General features: G+C 37.9%; 2 protein-coding genes across 2 annotated transcripts; one reads left to right on the top strand and one right to left on the bottom strand.

The window, feature by feature from the left end:
- Window positions 1-7,204: 7,204 nt before the first annotated feature.
- Window positions 7,205-7,965, bottom strand: LOC110699227 (ferredoxin-1, chloroplastic-like). The gene has a single exon (XM_021876717.1). It carries the CDS (start codon window positions 7,882-7,884, stop codon window positions 7,432-7,434), a length of 453 nt encoding a protein of 150 aa, XP_021732409.1. The 5' UTR covers window positions 7,885-7,965; the 3' UTR covers window positions 7,205-7,431.
- Window positions 7,966-14,347: 6,382 nt separating this feature from the next.
- On the top strand, window positions 14,348-19,097 carry LOC110699226 (uncharacterized protein At2g39910-like). The gene is made up of 9 exons (XM_021876716.1): window positions 14,348-14,706; window positions 14,808-15,270; window positions 15,365-15,451; window positions 16,136-16,326; window positions 16,980-17,175; window positions 17,264-17,328; window positions 17,658-17,759; window positions 17,857-17,953; window positions 18,528-19,097. Exons 1-9 carry the CDS (start codon window positions 14,663-14,665, stop codon window positions 18,537-18,539), a joined length of 1,257 nt encoding a protein of 418 aa, XP_021732408.1. The 5' UTR covers window positions 14,348-14,662; the 3' UTR covers window positions 18,540-19,097.
- Window positions 19,098-20,227: the final 1,130 nt, after the last annotated feature.

Genomic DNA, 20,227 nt, shown 5'->3' with positions numbered 1-20,227 from the left:
TTCGGAAATGCGAAAAATGTCAAAAATACGCTCCAGTTATCCATCAGCCAGCAAGGGATCTTCAGCCGATCCTTAATCCACTCCCGTTTGCCCAATGGGGACTGGATATACTGGGACCATTTCCAGAGGCTGTGTACCAGAAAAAATGGCTGATAGTTGGTGTCGACTACTTCAGTAAATGGATCGAGGCCGAAGCAGCCTCGAACATTACAGAGCAAACTGTCAGAAAATTTATCTAGCAGAATATCATCACTCGATTTGGCATCCCGAGAGTATTTGTCTTCGATCATGGGAGGCAATTTGATAACTTACCGCTGAAGCGGTATACAGATCAGTTCGGCATCAAACTGGCATATTCAGCGGTATGCCACCCGCAAAGTAACGGACAAGCCGAAGCTGCAAATAAACAGATCTTAAATGCCCTCAAGAAGAGGGTGGAAGATCAAAAGTCCAAGTGGCTGGAGGAGCTCCCTGGAACCCTTTGGTCCCTTCGGACAACTGAAAAAGAGGCAACGGGCCACTCACCTTTTGAACTGGTGTATGGTGCCGAAGCCGTCCTTCCAGTGGAAATTGGCTCTGAGAGCCTTCGAGTGCACCACTTCTCGGCTGAGAATGAGCGACTGATGAGGGAATCTCTCGATTTCCTAGACGAAGTAAGAGACTCAGCCCGAGACAGAATGGCCGCTTATAAGCAGAGAATCAACAAATTTTATAACCGAAGGGTCCATGCAAGGCCTCTCAAAATTGGAGACCTTGTCCTTCGGAATGCTGCTGCAGTTCAGAAAGGCCGAATCCATGGAAAACTCTCAGCTGCATGGGAAGGACCTTATGAAATCTATGATGAGCTTCAGCCAGGGACATACCGACTTCGGCAGTTGGATGGAACTGAGTTGAAAAATCACTGGAACGCTGATGTACTGAAAAAATACCATGTGTAAACCCTTCGGGGCAGAACAATCTTTGTAAGTACATTTTGAATTAATGAAAGGCCTTGGAGCCTCCATTTATATAAATGTTTACAGCTTTTTATCCTTTCAAAATTTTCTTTGTTCTATCTACTCTTTAAGGGTTTTTTATTCAGCCTCGTCTGAAACCTTCGCCTTCGGGTAACTGGGTTTCAGATTGCTGACAAAACTCGTCTTTTTAAAGAACACTGGTCTTTCAGCTGAAGTCAAACTTCAGTAAGACTTGTTCTCCAAAGACATGAGTCCATGGACAATTCTGGGATATTGCCTTAACTGAGCCTTGTATCCCAGAGAGCCATTATCCGAAACATTGCCTTAAGTTGGCCCTGTGTTTCGGGTATCCATTTTTCAAAGATAGACAGAAAATCAAGGATAAAAGCAACAGTTGAAAATTTTTAAATCAGCCTCGTCTGAAACCTTCGCCTTCGGGTAACTGGGTTTCAGATTGCTGACAAAACTCGTCTTTTTAAAGAACATTGGTCTTTCAGCTGAATTCCAACTTCAGTAAGACTTGTTCTCCAAAGACATGAGTCCATGGACAATTCTGGGATATTGCCTTAACTGAGCCTTGTATCCCAGAAAGCCATTATCCGAAGCATTGCCTTCAGTTGGCCCTGTGCTTCGGATATGCGTCTTTTAAAGAACACAGGTCTTTCAGCTGAAGTCCAACTTCAGTAAGATTTGTTCTCCAAAGTCATGAGTCCATGGACAATTCTGGGATATTGCCTTAACTGAGCCTTGTATCCCAGAAAGCTAATATCCGAAGCATTGCCTTCAGTTGGCCCTGTGTTTCGGATATCCAACTTTCAGCTGAAGTCAATCTTCAGTAAGACTTGTATTCCAGAAGCACTGCCTTCAGTTGGCCCTGTGTTTCGGATACCCATTTTAAAGAAGTGAAGAAATTGTTTATTCAGCTGAAGCCATACTTCAATTTCTGGGGGGCAAGAAGCACTATCAGTGCAAGTTTATGTTCGGCAGAATGAAAGAAACAGTAAAGCATTCAAAAACAAAGCAGCTGAAGAAAAGAGCATCAAATTAATAATTTATGCTCAGAAATTGAGCTACAAGTTCAATTAAACTGTATCGGCAGCCGCCCACAAGCGGAAAATAACAGCTGCCGAAATACGTACATAAGCAAAAAAATAAACTGTTGTACGACAAGGCAAGCTGAAGCAAAAAACAAGGCAAAAAATTCAGAAAGCGGCAAGTCTAAAGTTAAGCGCATGATGAACCGCAAGATTCTGAAGACGACTGCCCGAGTTCCTATGCTTCAGCCCGAGGATCAGACTGATCAGCATTGTTGCGCCCCATGGTGGCCTCAACCCCAGCAGCAGAAGAAGCAGGCTTTGCACTCTGCCGAGCCTCCCTTTCCCTCTGTTCAGCCTCCAACTCCATTCTCTCAGCTTCCTCTTCGGCTTCCTCAGCCTTAAGAATTTCAGCTTCGACTGGAGTTGCATACTTCATATGAGGGTCTTCGGGATTCTGGACCCATTCAGCACATTTGGACCAGTCCAGCTTCGGCTCAGCATGAAGGCAGACTCTTCGGCACACTCTGAACCCATTTCTGAAACCCATTTCATATTCTTCCTGGGTATAGACACGGACTTTGAGTAAAGCCTCAGCATCAGCTAGCTTCTTCTGGGTCTCCTCCAAGTCTTCCTTGGATTTCTTCAGCTCATCGGCGAGCTTGGAGGAGGAACCTTTCAGCTCATTCAGCTCCTGCTGAACTTGGGAAGCCTTTGTCTGAGCCTGGGCCACTTCAACTTTTTTGGCCATCAGTTGATCCTCAGCCTCATGGAGTTTAGCTCTCTGAGCTTCAGCAGCAGCAGCAGCCTCTGAGAGTTGGACGTCCCTGGCCTGGAGCAGCTCTTTAGCAGCCATTCGGCTGGCTTCAAGAGCTTCTAGTCGTTGCTGCACTTCAGCTTGTGCAGCAGCTCCTTCCTGAATACGGCTCTCAACGGCAGCCTTGAATTTGGAGACGTCCACTCCCATGTGCTCCTGGAGGAATTTTTCCCCTTCCATCAGTGGGGGAAAAACTTCTTTCTCCATAGCGTCGCAGAAGGTTTTGAGGGCTTCAGCAGCTTTTTTCTCGTACTCCTCACCCTTCTGCTGCTTCTCTTCAGCTGCTGCTTGCTTCAGCTTAGCAAGCTTTAATTCCTCTTCAGCTACCTTCTTGTCGTGCTCAGCAGCGTCTACCCTATCTTGTAGGGTATCTATCAGCTCTACAGTGAGAGTCTGATTGTGCACGAACTGAAAACAGGAAGACAAGTTAAAAAATAAAAAAAAATAATAAAAATAGAGCTGAATTTTAGAGGAAATAAAGGCAAGGAAAATCACCTGCATCATCAGCAGTTGGTTAGACCTGGCTGGGTCAGGAACTGATCTGCTGGATTCGCCCATCCCAGCAGTGGCCTTCAGCGACCAGATTCTTGCCCTATCTACTTCGGACATGCCAGCAAAATCGCCGAAGTAGGCTGCAGCTCCTTCTCGGTTCTGACCCCATATGAGGTCCCAGATGTGATCTGGGATTGGAATTCGGGGGGCCGAGAAACCCATTTCTCCAGATTGCAGAGTCTGGAAGGAGGGAAAGGATGACGATGGAGCTTGTTTAGCTTTGGATGGCTCAGCATCATCCTTCTCAGAGGAGTCAATTACTATGACCTCCTCTTCTTCAGGGGTGAGGACGAAAGCCTCAACCTCTCTTGCGATGTCTGCCGTGAAACCCTCAGCACTGGGCATCACGGCATCCTTATTCTTGTGCTCAGCAGCACTCTCCTGAATTTCTTCTTGGACCCCTCCCTTTGATTCGGGAGTCTTTTGATCCACCTCCATCTCAGAAGGTGGCGGAGGGGTCTTTTGAGGTGATTGAGGTTGTGGCCGGGGAACCCTCGGCGATCCATTGCCTTCCTCAGGTTCCCTTATTTCAACGCCGATGGTCATCGGCCTCCGCTGAAAGTCATGCGGCCCGATGATGGCCATCCTTCGGCGCCTTTTCTGAAGGGGCTGCTCGTCCATATCTGAGTCTGAAGACTCTTCTTGTATTTGGTCTTCGGGGCGAACAGGGGCTTTCCCTTCTCTGTGTCTGTTACTCTCTTCAGACTGTAACAGACAGGGGGGAGGAAGAATGTGAGTAAAAAAAAAAAAAAAAAAAAAAAAAAAAAAAAAAAGAAGAAAGACAAAGTTAAGTCTGAAAGCTCACCGAGGTCTTCAGCAAAGCCTCGTCTTCTTCAGCTGCCCTAGCTGCAGCTTCTTCTTCAGCGGCTCTGGAGGACCCTTCTCCTCCTTCGCAAGCTTCGAGAACCCGTGCAACCTCTTCGGCTGTACGGGCAGCTTCAGCTTCTTCGTCCAGCAGCTGAAACCAGGGGTCTCTCTTCTTCCACCAAGGCTTCTGCCTCTGATACAGAGCAACAGCCTCAATTTGGAAGTGGAAAGAGTCTAGATGAACTTCCCTATGCCTCGGTTCAGTGATAGACGGGGCCCGTTCAGTTACAACTCGTTCTCGGTTGACACCAAGACGAGCGTAGTTAATGCCAACGTTGGTCTCGTCCCGCTCTGAAAAAGAAAAGGGGAAAGGTCAGTTCAGATAGGTTGGCACAGCATAAAAAAGCGAAGCGAGAGAAAGATAATTAAAAAGCCTCGGCCCCAGCCGAAGAAGCTTACCATCCTTAAACTTTCGGCTGAGGCCAACAGCTGCTAGCATGTTCTCTTGGAAAACATAATGCGTATCGGGGAGCCAAGTCTCCGGGATATGCTGCATTCGGCCGCTGCCCCCCCGGTTCGGCAGCTTGCCGAAGATATGTTGTTGATCAAGGTTCGGATCCGGCCCGTTATCTGCGGGGGGACCTAGACTTCCCATGTTGGGATCAGGCTCAGCAAGGTACCGGGGAGCGCTGAAGACACAAGGGTGGCCCGGATCTGTGGGTGCCCTAACCCAAATCCATTGACCTCTCCAGTCCTTGTCTGAAGAGTCGTTCGGCCACATGGTTAGGTATTGGGGCCAGGACTCAATCCGGTACCACCCAGAACCATGGCTTCCGTGCCCACTTTGAATATTTGGCACTAGCCGATGAAGCTTTTTGAAGCAGTGCAGGTTCGGCACATACTTGAAGAACTTGCAGACCCATAAGTATGTCATCACCCTTCGGATGCTGGTGGGAGTTAACTGACATAGGGAGATATTGTAATGGATCAGCAAGTCTCGGACGAATACGTCCAAAGGGAACCTCAGCCCGTACTGAAGCTGTCTTGTATACACCCCCACATACCCCGGGGGTGGACGATGGATTCTATCGGATGCCGCGGGCATTCGGCACCAATACCCATCAGCTTCAAAAATGCCGTAATGCAACTCAATTTGCTCGGCAAACCGATATTGTTCGGCATTCTCCACCCACCATGAGTAGGGGCGGTTCTTTATCATGGCCGAAGCTACTTCGGCATTCTCCCACTCTGAAAACCCGGGGAGGATATCCCAAAGGACAGCGGGAACTTCATCGTCCCGTCCAGAAGCGCTCGGCCCCTCCGTTCTCTGAGGAGGAGCCGAGGAAATTGGAGTCGCCCTAATCCCTTCAGTAGGGTCAGACTCTGGCCTTTGTCCATTCCAGGTCCCAATCCTGTTCCTAGGATCGGGAATTGGCCTTGGTCTTCTTGGAGCACGGGCTCTACCTCTAACTCCTCTTGCCATTGATTATTTCGAAGAAAAAGGTCGAAAAAAAAGGGAAGGCGTTCGAATTCGAAGAAAAATAAACTGACATCAAAGGAATTTACCTTAATCTGAAGCGAAAGTTGCCGATTTACGAGTTCGTAGTGGCAAGTCTCAGTTTCTAAGCTTAATGCTCGGGGAATTTGCGAAGTTTTGATGCGGGTTCTTGGTTTCTCTCGAGAATTCTGGGTTTGTGTTGGTGAATAAGTGAGGAGAGATGACGCGCCTCTGTTTATATCTCCAGGAATGGGATACGAGGAGTCCACGTTTCAATTTCTCTTAAATACCCCACTAGGTAACCGTTAAACACACGATCTTGCGATTAAACTGCCCATTATCCGTCCAACTTCCACAATCATCCGCCTTAACCGTTGTTATCTCTTTAATTACGGTTTAAATTCAAATTTTTGGATTAATTAAATCATTTACTTCCCTCCTTTTCTGAATTAAATCAAACCCGACCCGTCATCCTTCCAAATCGGGTCTGGGGGGCAAGTTGTTTGGGTCCAATTTAGTCCAATTGGGCCTAGGCATTAAATGATCCAATTAAAAGCCCAAGGTCAAGGTTCAACTCTCCAATTGTGCTAAAGTCAAAGGTCAGCCCTCAAAGCAAGCCAATTGGGCTAAGGCCCAACTTCTCCATGTATGAAGAGGTATAAAAGCCATCAATATTCATACATTCAGTAGATAAAAAAGATTCATAGATTCATATATTCTCATATATTCAAGCAAAGCCTCAAGCAACTAATTCTCTTGCATAGTGTTCTCTTTCTACACATTGTACTGACTTTAGCATCGAAGGGGCCTTCCTCGGCAACACCCCCGAGGCTAGTTTACGTGTGTTTACTGTGCAGGAAACCTTCGGCCCAACATAACTTGGACCGAATCCAGTCTTCTCCGTTTCAGCGGACCTTCGGCAAGGTCCCATTGTTTTCACCCGAAACAACACTTTTAGTTATACATAACAAAAGAATATTGGTCAAAGCAACACACTAGCAAACATTACAAATCAAATAGCATACGCACAGATAAAAAAAACAAGAAGTAATAAAATTTTCTCAACTTATTATTGTGTTGTGAAAAAATGACTAATAGATAAAGTCATGCCCTTATAAGTCATATAAATTTAGATGTTGTAATTAAATTGGACTGAATAAAGTAGTTCTCAATTCTCATATAGTGTTGTAAGTTGTAACAAATTCAAATATTGTACTTGATTCGTATAAATTTTGGTTAAACAAAATTTGAATTGAATTGAAATTTGATGAAATTAATCGGAATAATTTTCACCCTTGTAAATCGGAGTAATCATCAAATACAAAAATAAGAAAACTAAGGTATGTTATCCTTTCTAAATTGTAAACTAACGAGTTTGTAAAATAGTCTTTTAAAAATTGACCAATATGACATTGCGGCGTGACCGCGTGAATCAGAAACAAATAATCATTTTTGTTTATGAATGTAGCTAAACTTAATTAATTACTCAAAACAATAACATATAACATGATAAAGCCTAAAAAGGTAATAAACGATAAAATAAAGCATATAAGAAACTTGATCAATTAATGATTAACATAATAATACACAATTACAACCCACAGAGGAGCAAAAACTCCCATTTCAATTTTATCCCACGGCTTAATTTTGCATGGAAATCATCCATGACTCAAATTTTCAGTTTTTCTCCCTTCCAAATTAGAACAAAAAATGAAAGGGCCCAATATTATGAAAAAAAAAAAAAAAAAAACACTAAAAACTCATGATTTAAGCAGTAAGCTCCTCCTCCTTGTGAGTCTCAATGGTAACATCACTAATAGGGTAAGCAGCACAAGTAAGAACCCATCCAGCAGCTATCTGGTCATCATCTAAGAAGGATTGATCAGACTGGTCGAGAGTACCAGACGTAAGCTTACCGGCGCATGAGGAGCACGAGCCAGCCCTACACGAGTAAGGCAAATCAATCCCTACCTCTTCAGCAGCATCCAAGACGTACACATCATCCGGGCACTCAAACTCCTGAGTACCTTCAGGGGTAATCAAGGTGACCTTGTAGGTTGCCATTGCTGTCATCCTTCCACCTCGGGTGCCGGCTTTGAGGCCGAAGAATGAGCGGCCGGTGTTGTTAGGTAGCGCCGCCATCATTGGTGGTGCTTGGGGTTTTGGGACGAGGGTTGCAGTGGCGGCCATGCCCATCATTGTTGTGCTTGCTGCTGCCATTTTGGGTAGTTAGTATTTTTTGGGAGAGAATAATTGGTTTAAGTTGGGTTTTGTGTATGTTAAGAAAGAAATGGAGGGAGGGTAAGGGTGGTGATATAAAGGGAAGGAAATTGGTGATATCTTATCTGACACGTGGCGCTTTTCTATGGGCTATGTATGTTATCTTGATTTGCTTATCTATTGAGACGTTGTGGTCATTTTAGCCGTTGGTTGGACTTGGGGTTGTGTAGTGTGTTTGCCACACGTTCGATATGGGCATCTTAGCCTTAAGTTTTCACTACATAATGACAATAAATTGCCACTTAAGGATGATGTTGTAAATTAGTGGTTCCAATTAAGCTTGGTTAGAGTCACTTTCAAATTTACTGATTAAATTTTTGAGTTTATATTATAAACTAGTTTTGTGCCCGTACGATACCCAAATGTTTGATAAAATTTTGTGATAACATTTTTACTTGGATGTTAATACATACGTTCATATAATCCGTGATGATAATATAGGATATTTAGACATACGATATATATGACTTATATTTATATAATAGTGTACTTTTTGTAGTTTTGTTTGTAAATAGATATCTATATTATTATTGACTTGAAATTACTTATATCGAACTTAAAGTATTTTTACCAAACTAAAATTATTTTTACAGATTAAAACTTATTTTTTACTGATTCTCTGTTATTTTTTAAAATAAATTAAATAAAATGCATTTTGTATGCAGCTAGCCACATACACCATCTGGCTAGACAAAGTAACCCCTATAAAACTAACCGAGTAACCCTTGTAATACTAACTAAGTAACCTCTAACACTGACTAAGTAACCCCTATTTATAACACTAATTGAGTAACCACTATAACATTGACCAAGTAACCCCTATGGCACTCACGAAGAAACTCTTATAATAGTTGGTAACACGGTTTGACCAGCTACATATAAAAGTTTGTGATTAAATATATTATAAATGGATCTTATTTTAAAGAACTTTTTAAAACGAATTTGATGATGGAAATGGAATTGAGTTATAGGATTTTATAAAAAATTATGATTAATTTTGTCTATATGAAATATTAGGATTCTATCGATAATAAAACTCTATACAACAATTTTATCTTAAAAAATCTATCTAAAAATCGCTTACTTAGCATCATATGTGTCATAATAATACCTATATATCGCTTACGTGGCGCGACACTTGGCGAAAAACTGAAATGCCAAGTGTCGTTGTCTCATGTTATTAGTGATATATGATATGATATTTAAAGGTAGTTATCGAGGTAAAGTATCTTCAATAAACTTATTTTTATCTAAATTTTTTTACTTTGAAATGATCTAATTTAATAAGAAAATATAAAAAAATTTATTTGACTAAAACCTAACCTCATATCCATATTATTACTTAGCAACATTTGGTATGTAACTAAGTTTTGTTAATTAAATTCATATTAGCATGTATTTTCTATAAGAAAACTTTCATAACTTTTTAGATAATTTCTTCATTTTGAAATTAATTTTCTCATCAAATTATCTGATGCTGAAGACAATCTAGATTTGAATTGAGTAATCAATATGAGTTATAATCCGTAGACTAGATTTGAATTGAGTAATCAATATGAGTAATAATCCGTATACCTAGATCTAGTATTCTTGTTTAGGTTGATGAGAAAATTAATTCCAGAATGATTTATCTTGTAGTCCACTAGTCCTTATTTGAGTAATAATCCGTATACTTAGATCTAGTATTCTTGTTAGTTGAACATAATTTTGTCTCTCGCCTCTCCTCTTTTCTTCTCTCTTCCTCTCCTCTATGGGTTTTTCCAAAATCTTAGTCGTTTAGGCCGGAAATCTATTTTCGACCCTTTTCGCTTAATTTTCTTTAGTTTTGCAATTTAGATTTCAATAAATCTACATGAGTAGTGTAGATTTTCGTTCGTCTCCCTATGGTGGAGTGTCTTCCTGTGGTGGAGTCGTTAGTTTTTGTTAGTTTAATTGTTTGTTTTAGGGTTTGTTTGTGTGTTAGGGTTTATCAAAAAGTAATCATATTTTGCCTATTGTCAGTTTATTGGTAAAGATTTGTTCGGGATCGCAACGGTTGTCAAGTTTTCAAATGCGTTCAAACGAATCAGATGAAAATTATCCTTATGACTACAACAAATCGTTAGACCGTCTTTCCGAAAAGGCTGTATATTCCAGCGATGTGTGCGAGAGATGTACCACAGTGCAAGATCTTTTCAACGATCGTAGCTTTGATGAAGGAAACCCTAATTTGATTCAATTTTATGTATTTGTTAATTTAGATTTCATTTGTAGATGTCGGACGACTTTTTATTAATGAATTGATTTGTTTCAAAAAAAAAAAAAAAGATCTAGTATTCTTGTTTAAGTTGATGAGAAATTTAATTCCAACATGATTTATCTCGTAGTCCACTAGTCCTTATTGAAATCGCATTTAATACAAATCAGGCAAATTGATAGAGTTAATTGGTCTTATTTGGTAAAAAGCATTTCGCTTATTAAGCCCTATTAGATGTTTGAGCAATTAAAAAAAGTTATTTTGGGTGTTTGGTACATATTTTATAAAAAGTGCTTTTAGGCTCAAAAAGCTCTTTTAGAAAAAGCTCATTATAAGAGATTTTTGAAATTTGCTTATTGAACAATTAGTTTTTTTTGCTATTAAATACACTAAGAGCATGTTTGGTATGGGCTTTTTATGGGGTTAGTAACGGAATCGGGTTACCGTTTCCGTTAGAAGATGTTTGGTTAAAGAGTTAAGTAATAGAAACCGTTTCCTTCCTCTAACCCATTCCATTACTTTGTTTCCACTGTAAAACTTGGGGAAACAAATCCCGTTTCTTTCCTCTATCTATTCTCTCTCCTCTCATACAACAGATCTCCCCACAATCCTCAACTTTGATCGATCGAAGCCACAAATTCGCTGAAGAATTCTAAATTTCGTACTTCAAATTTCCAGAAATCAACAAACTCAAGGTTTGATCTCTCACTTTTTTGTTGAAGAACCCTAGTTTTTGAGTTGTGTTGAATTTATAAAAATTTTGTCTTATTGATTGCGTTTTGATTTTTCTACTGTATATTGAAAGATTGCTATTTAATTTGATTTGCGATCTATATTTTTTCTTTGTGTTGATTGCTATTTTCGATTTATGGTGTTAATTAATTTCTAGGGTTTTCTATCCTAATTTTTCAGTTTTATTTGAGTTTTATTTTCTCCTGTTTTTTGCTTCATGACATTATTGCTAACATGATATCAATTTCGATTTTATGAAATAATACTTACTGATGTTTTGTCATGCAAATTTCGATTTTATGCTATTATAATTTGCTATTATTATTTGGCTTCTTTTCCCCCAAATTTCGATTTTATGCTTAATAGTAATACTTACTGATGTTTTGATCTGCAAATCAGCTTTGTTTAGCAAATGTCAATGGTAAATAATCAGCTTTGTTTAGCGAAAATCAATGTTTTGAGGCGGATTGTTAATGTTGTTTGATTGCTATTGCTATTGCTTTGCTGGTTTTTAAGGCATACTGGGTCTCTAATTCTTGTTACTTGATTGCTATTGTTTTGCTTATGGACAAATCGACAACCCATAAGTGCCGAGGAATTCTACTATTCCCCTGTTGTTGCCCCTCCCCCCTTCTGCTATTCCCCTACTGCTTCCCCCTTCCCCCTTCTGCTATTCCCCTGATGCTGCCCCTCCCCCCTACTGCTATTACCAATTTTAGGTGAACTAGTCCTAATCTACATTCTATCTCGTGTTTAATTGGTTGCAGTTCAAATTCGTGTTTAATTCTTTGCTACAATTGATTGGTTGTTCTTTTGACAGATTATTGATCAAGAGATTGATAAGCAACCATTGAGTGTCGAGAGTGATGAAGAAGATGATGTGAATTCTACTAATTCGGACACTTATTCTTCTACAAGTCAATCCGGAAAACGCCCCGTGAAGATAGAGGATGATCATATAACTCCTTCAAAAATGGCAAAACGCTCTATAAAGGCAAAGGAGGTTAAGGTGAAAGGAAAGAACAAGGTAAATTTGAAGAGTTTGTGTAGGAATGATGATGATGATTTGGTGGCCTCTCTCCATGATGTTTCCAACAATTTTGGGAAGATATTTGAAAATATCAATGTTAATCTCGGGACTATGGCTAGTGCATGGTCTAAAGCGGAAGAAAGGGAGCAAAGGATGGATGAAAAGGTGAACAAGGTATTGGATGAGGTGATGAAGTTAGATGGCATTTCTCCATCCGAAGCTTTAGAGGTTGCTACTATTCTCATGGCGGAAGAACATAAGCTTCGTATCTTCTATCAAGCACCATTTAACATGAAAAAACAATATGCAATTGATCTTCTTAAGAAGAAGTAGCATTTGATTGTTGTCATGTCTTTGTTTTTTTATTGAACATTTGCAACTTGAGCAATACAAGTTATGTGTTGGGATTATTCATATAATGATGGACATATTATTAGTCAATGTTTGGATAATTAATGAGTGCCAACTTTGCTTTGTATATATATATTGTTTTTTTTAACCGTAAAATATGTAGCATAGACAATATTTTTTATCTAGGTTATTTTTTTATTTTTTTACCCGTAAAATATGAGCATAGACAATATTGTATTATTCATTCTTATTTTTCGTTTCCGTTTGTTATACCAAACAAAAGGAAACGGAATGGTGATAATTGTTTCCGTTTCCTTTGATGTACCAAACAACTACTAAGGGTAACACTATTTGTTACCCTTTCCCCTCCTAATTTATTTCCATTCCGTTTCCTATATTAACTCCATACCAAACACCCCCTAAATATCTAACAATTAACAACTATTTACCAAACTCTTTTACACAATTAATTATTTACAACCAACTAGTCAAACCACCTAATATAATCTGCTAGTCAAACTAGTTAATACTACCAACTATTTACCAAATAAGGCCAATATCACTAGAGGCTGCGAGTCTTGAACTTTGATAGAAGTTGTAGATAAGGTACTGAACTTGCACCTGTTGTAGTTAGAGTACTCATACAGGTAATCCCCTCTAAATGGCCTTCTTTAACCGATTATCCATTGGGAAAATATATGTCTGACATAATTTAAGCAAGGCACTGAACTTTGAACAATTTCACAAATGACAGTTACAAGTAGCCGTTGGAGTTCGATCAACATCTTCAAGATCATTTCTGCAACAACAAAAACCCATTAATTTAAGGTAAAAAATAAATCAGTTTATAATTATAATTATAGTAGGCTGTTGTAAAATTTGACAGCTAAAGTTAAAGATGTCTAGGATGAGTTTTGGAATGAACACAATAACCAAGAGATGTCATTGTGGCCTGTTAGTATCGAGGAATAGGGCAAGCATGGGCAAAGGATAATCCTAGAAATTTTTTTGTTTTTTTGTTTTTTTTTAAAAAAAAAGGGCCTGGAAGAAGGCTATTCTTGCATGCCCTGACAATGATGTAGAAATTGAAAGAAGGGGATGTAAGTACTTGAGATGGGTGGACATAGAAGACCCTACTTCTTGGCAGACTGAGGTGATCTTGGGGCTAATGCATGAGAAACAAAAATTGAAGCATGAAGTAATGAGTATGAGGAAGGAAGGGAAGCCATCTAACCACTACACAAGAAAGGTTGAGAGTGATTACTTGGTGTTGAAGATGAAAAAGGTTGCTAGGAATTTGGGTTCAATTGTGGGTGTGGAAGGTCATTTTGGTTGTTTGTGGTTTGCTTTTAAGATATGTATGTAATGAACCGTAACAAATAGAAAAGTTTAGTTGTTTAATTTAATGTTTGTTGTTCCTCCTTGATCTTGCTAGATCGTGTGATTTTAAAATGTAAGACTGTTAGTAGCTGCAAGATTGAATAAATTACTTAGTTTGATTTAGAAAACATTCATTTCATTACCTACAGTGCTTGGGTTGACATATAATTATTGTTGAATATGTTGTTGATTATAGAGGGGATATTATTGACTGAATGAGTAGCTAGACTGTTTGCTCACCCTCAATGTCAGTGTAAAAGGCTCTCTAAGCATGTTATGTTTTTTGATATGTTGGTTGCTGCTATGGATGTTGTTGTAGTTGAACAGCAGGTTGTAAAAAATACTTTGTTAATGACTGAACGTAGATGTAGAGAAACAAAATGATTAAATACACATGGTTTAGAAATATAGGTTTTCTTTGTCAATTTTTCAAAGTGCACCTATTGTTGTGTCTATAATCTCGCATAACATAAGCAATAGTTAATTAATATGGTTATTATTTATAAAACTCTATAGGGTTTGTTAATCAATTTTAGGCACTATTAGAAATATCAATTTAGGCACTACTTATCCAATTTAATAATGTGGGTGCTATAGAAATATCAATTTTAAGTGAGGTCAAAGGGACCATTAGTGGAAGATTAGGGTAAAAGGTGAGATTATTAGGGAAAGATTGAGCAAAGGTAAGATTATTAATTTTCATTTTGAAGGTGAAGAGGCTACAAATAATGATGCATAACATAATTGTTGACCACGAACACCCAAGTCTTTAACAACTCGTGACTCAAGCCCTAATACAGCCCATTAAAAATTTCATGCGACCTACAAGCTTCTTGGTTCTTATACCGACTCACTCAATAACTTGAATCAAATAATGAACCGGTTCAACCATCAGGCCTCCACGGCTCCACTACACTATTCAAATACTCGTACCAAAAAAATACGAAATCTTCTTGAAGAACACAAAATTCATTTCAATTGCAAAAAAAATGTCGACAAATTTCTCAACACTTAGTCACCAAAAACTAACAGAGTAAGCTCCTCCCATGGCTTCTTCTTCTTCTCCTTCTCCTTCCCACCCCCACCTTCTTCTGCATATAATTAACCCTTAATTTTCTCTGTAATTTTTCACAGGTTATCTCAACCAATTCAAGAACTACTTTCAACAACTCCTTACAATCCCCCTGAATCCCACGATGTCTCCATCAAATCTCTCCTTCAATCCCTTCTTCCTTCCAAAACCTCCATTTCCACCAACATTTTTCCTCAGATTAGGGATTTCTCTCTCCTCTGTGCATTGCTATCTTCTTCATACACTTCAACTTCACCTCTTCTAAGCTGGATTCCTCAACATCTCACTATTGCGGCGAATTCGGCTATTCGAGCTCTTTCGGAAGCTGTTTATGGCGATTCTGACCCGAATTTGAGGTTTGAGAAGAGATTGATTGTTGAATTGATACCGGAGGTGGTCCCTTTGATTAAGGAAACGATTAAGGAGAGTTCCATTGGTGGTGATGAAATTTCTGCGGCGTCTTCTAGAGTTCCTACTGCGTACGCCATTGTTGCTGCTTATCAGCTTAGATGGTTTGTCTCACAGGTTTATTTAGGGTTTTTTCAATTTATGATAATTCAATTTAGGGGTTTATGAATTTTTTGAAAATTATTTAATTATTGTGATTTGGTGTTTTCAGGTTGAGTATCCAGAATTAGGGAAATTATGTGGTTTTATTTTTCCATGTGGGCTTACAGCTCTTGATCACTGGTCTTCTGAAGTGAAAGTATGTTCTTAATAATATTTCACATTGGCTTGTTTGTTTATTTGGTTGGTTGATTGTATTTGTTTCAGTACATGGTGAATTTTGAATATATTTGGTATGATTGTACGTTTAAGCCTATTACATTGCATTTGGGAATTTTTTTTGTTTCGAATCACGAATGGGTTGTGGAGCTAGTAACAATTTCTTATGGTTGTTGATATTGTATGAACTGTTTGAAAATATGTTAATTGAGGTGAACGTAACATACTCTTAGCAATGATGAAATTTATGTTTTGTAATTCTAAAATCTAGAGTAAGAATTGCAGGAGGAAGAATTTTTTTATTGTTCAATACATATGTTGACATGGAATGTTTCTCTTGCTTATATTACCCGTACAAGACTTTTGAAGGACACAGTTGGATGAAGTGTGTGTGTGTGGGTGGGTGGGTGGGGGGAGCCGTGGAGGGTATGGTTTGTGTGCTAGGAAAATTAATCATAGAAGCATATCACCTATATGTGTGTCAGTGTGTAACATAGTCAATCTTTGTGATTTCCTCTTGTAAATAGAAATATGGCCAAAATGTAGTCCTGCTAAGTTTTTCTTGCTCAGCCTGTATATATCCATTTTTCTAATATAATATATGGCACTTTATGAGATATTTTTAGTTTTTTGATTTGAGCTTATTTGTTTCGGTTGAATCTAGGGTCAAGGAATGATCAGCTTCATACATGTAGCAAAAAATGTCAATACTGCTGATCTTGGTGGATATGGAGATGTGATTCTGGATGCATGCTGTCACAATATTGTTTCGGATGATGAGATATGGCACCTTGCTGTTGAGATGTCAGTACGTTTTGTGACCTGTTTGCAGAGGAATAACCCTCGTAGCCCTTGGTATGTATTCCTTTAGTCTGCAACTTATAGGATTTTGTATGTTGGATTTTTTTTATATATATAAATGAAATTTCTTTTAGATTAAATGCTATCCAAATATCTGCTCAATTTGACTTTTTATTTTTATTTTTTTTGGTGTTTGTTGTGTGAATATCATTTTTTATGCTTCTATTTCTCTTTAAAAAATTATGTAGCATTAATTGTGAAAAGGCTGTGCCTAGAGTTCTGTAACTCTACTCCTGTCTCTGATTTCATAGTCAGCTACTTGCTCACTTTCTCATGTGAAGTTTCATAAGCTTGAAAGTCCAAATGAGCTGGTCCTTTTGTGTTAAGGTGAATTATAAAGAATTTGACCTTTGGATGGTATATAGCTATTATTAGTTGCTGTCTGGTATTTCCTTGAGTTTGCTGTCAAGTGTGAGTGTAATTTGGGATATTTAGTTATCGTTGTTAATGGCTGACTATTACTACCTTTCCTGTTTCAAGTTGGACTTTTGAGATTTATTTGTGTATGCTTTTATTTAGCACCATGAGTTCATGGGACTTGTATAAATAAGAGTTATACTACTTATATAGATGAAATAAAGTTTTCAGTATATGTAAATGTGTGATAATGTAGCCTGTTTATTCATAGTTATGGTCATTTTACACAGGTTTGAGAGGCTTTTAAATGAGATGCTAGGTCATTTGGAGCGCCAACCTAGGGACAAGAAGCGCCGTATTGCATGGCTGAAACTTGTTGAACCACTCTTCTGCTGTGTTGGTCTTGTTCTGCTAGCTCACTTCAGACGTTTGTTTCCCCTTTTCTTCCAATGGGTGCATGCTGATGACGATGAAACTGTTCTGTTGGTAACCTCTACTTTATTGCACTTTAGTCTAAACATCAATGTTTATGGTATGTAAATGGAAGTTCTAAATGGTCTCACAATTGTTGTAGGCTCTTGAAAGGATCCACACTGTTGTGAAATTGACATGGATAAGGAGCAGTCCACACACTATAAGGTGAGTCAGCAGTACTGTCCTGCACTGAGTGTGTGCTTGCCATGTTGGTCTTTTTTTTATATTTTTTTATATGCCAGTGAAATTGTTCTTCTGTATGTATGTCACTGAACATTGAAATATGGTGCTAATATATATCTGGGATGGTTTGACATACTGGCCATGGTGGTTGTTTTAGCAAGTGGCTACAATGTTGTATTTGTTGATCGATTAATATGATGGCTGAGAGTCTTGATACTACCTTGAATACCCTCAATTTCCTTGTGTGTAACTGAGAGCTATCTGGTTTTATCACTTCAATCTTTTTAGCAGTTGCATGCTCTTAATTGCAGGTTAGTGGATGAACTAGCAGTTCTATACAAGGAGGCTGCTTTGAAAACTGCCCGAGATGAGATAAGAACACGTATTTTTCAGATATTGATTCTACTTCAGCAGTAAGGACAGATACCGATAATTATTTGTTTGCCTTGCCTTTATTTTGCTTGAGAGGTGATATTTGATAAATCTTTGTTTTTCTTCTGTAACCCAAAGATCCAAAGGGCTGCAGTTTGAAGCAACTTGGGAGAAGTACAAGGATGACCCAAACTTAGGGACTCTTGTTCAGTCCATTGCTGCAAATGCTACCTCAGTAAGAATTCTTGCTCCTCCTTTGCATTTGTGCCTTATCTAGCTATACTGCTCCCAGTTCCAAACTTGTGACAGGAAAGTTGAATCTGTTGCTTTCCTCCGTCTTGGACTAATTCTTCACAAGAAGAATTCTTAAATATAAAAAGTAACTATTCATAAGTGTTCTTATATGCCAAATTTATGCTATAGTTACTGGATTTTGCTTGAGTTCCTGGTTATAAAATGAACCCCACAAGTATTTGAATGAGATTTCAGAGGAAAAGATGTTAAAAACTAGGTTTGCACTCATTGGTGGAAAGTGATTGACAAGCATGAACAAAATCCATCACATACAAAGTGTGAACCTGATAGCTGTCACCATTATCACTTTTCAGAACATTGGTAAATGAGCATAAGACCCATCCCTGTGGGTCTTCTGCCTTGTTAAAAGCTTGTTTCCTGCTGTTATTCTGTATCTTCCTATATCAAGCCCCATCTCTAATTACTATTCTTTTGCTGCTCTCCTTTATGGAGCATTTTGTGGCCTCAATGATGCAAAACATATCTGATGTGCATGTTATTCTGGTGCAATGCAGGTTGTCCAATGAACACTATGGTGATCGTAAATGCAGCACAACATTTGAGACTTGAAGACTCGAATAGATTTGATATGCATTCCCTTGCACTACCAAGGGCAGCCCAACACTTGAGAGGAGTCAGACATTGATATTGGAGGCTTTGGATAGGTTAGCACTTGAGTCACCCGGGTTTCGCAATATAAAAAGGCTGCTGATTATATAGGAGATTAGGAGGACATCGTTCTGGAATCAGGATCATGCTATATGTTAGTCTCACTTTAGTATCATCTCCATGTCGGCATGTACTAAATATTCAGCTTTTTTTTCTTTTTCTTTGGAGAGGTGTTTATTAGCCAAGTCAAAATGATCTTAAAGATAGTCAACATGATCTTAAAGATATAGTCAACATGATCCAATGTCTATATTTGTATACCTAAGCACGAAGGTGTACCCAAGTATGGACATTTTGGTGTATAATACCAAAAGGCATAACCAATCATGAATTGATACGATTCATATTTGATCTTTATTTAGTGTATATGAACATAGAAAGCTAATCTTAAATATGAGGTTTTGTCTTTTATTTTATTTTATTTTATTTTTTTTATAGGAAAATCTTAAATATGAGGCTTAAGGTAACATTAGAAGCAAATAAATGCAATATTCTCGCTTTTAAATTGTAACTAGTTTTGTGCCCGTGCGATGCTCGGATTGTTGATAAATTTTCTGGTTTGAATGTTAAAATCGGTCTTATAATCCCTTTGGAAAATGCTAGATATTTCGATATACAATATCATATCGCTTATTTATATAATAATTGTACTTTTTGTAATTTTGTTTGTAAATAGATATCTATGTTATTATTGATTTGAAATTATTTTTATTGAACTTTGATTATTTTTACTGAACTGAAAGTATTTAATTACCAAACTAAAATTATTTTTACTAATTAAAACTTATTTTTATTGATTCTCTATTATTTTTTAAAATAAATTAAATATATTATAAATGGATCTTATTTTAAAGAACTTTTTAAAACAAATGTTATGATGGAATTAGAACTGAGTTATAGGATATTAATTAAAAGTTATGATTAATTTTGTATATGTGAAATATTAGAAGTATATTAATAATAAAACATTTTTATCTTAAAAAATCTATCCAAAATTCTCTTCCTTGGCTTGACACTTGGCATTTTCCTTAGTTCGACATTTGACGAAAAACTGGAATGTCAAGTGTCACTGTCTCGTAGCCTGGCTGCGAGACCGGCTTTATTTATTAGTGACTAGTTTTGTGCCCGGACGATGCCCGGATTGTTAATAAAATTATAGGATAAAGTTTTTGGCTTGAATGTTCGTTAATACGGTCATGTAATCCCTTTTGATAGTGCAGGATATTTAGCTTAGACATACGATATCCTATCACTTATTTATATAATAGTGTACTTTTTGTAGTTTTGTTTGTAAATAGATATCTATGTTATTATTGACTTGAAATTATTGTTATTGAACTTAAATTATTTTTACTAAATTGAAAGTATTTTTACCAAACCAAAATAATTTTTACTAATTAAAACTTATTTTACTGATTCTCTACTATTTTTTTTAACTAAATTAAAAAAAAATGGATCTCATTTTAAATAACTTTTTGAAACGAATTTTATGATGGAAATAAAATCGAGTTATATGATATTTATTAAAAGTTATGATTAATTTTGT

This window comes from Chenopodium quinoa, unplaced genomic scaffold (assembly GCF_001683475.1).
Source record: "Chenopodium quinoa cultivar QQ74 unplaced genomic scaffold, ASM168347v1, whole genome shotgun sequence".
Lineage (NCBI taxonomy): Eukaryota > Viridiplantae > Streptophyta > Magnoliopsida > Caryophyllales > Amaranthaceae > Chenopodium > Chenopodium quinoa.
Note: the sequence above shows the minus strand (reverse complement) of the source record. Positions and strands in the feature narration are given on the sequence as shown.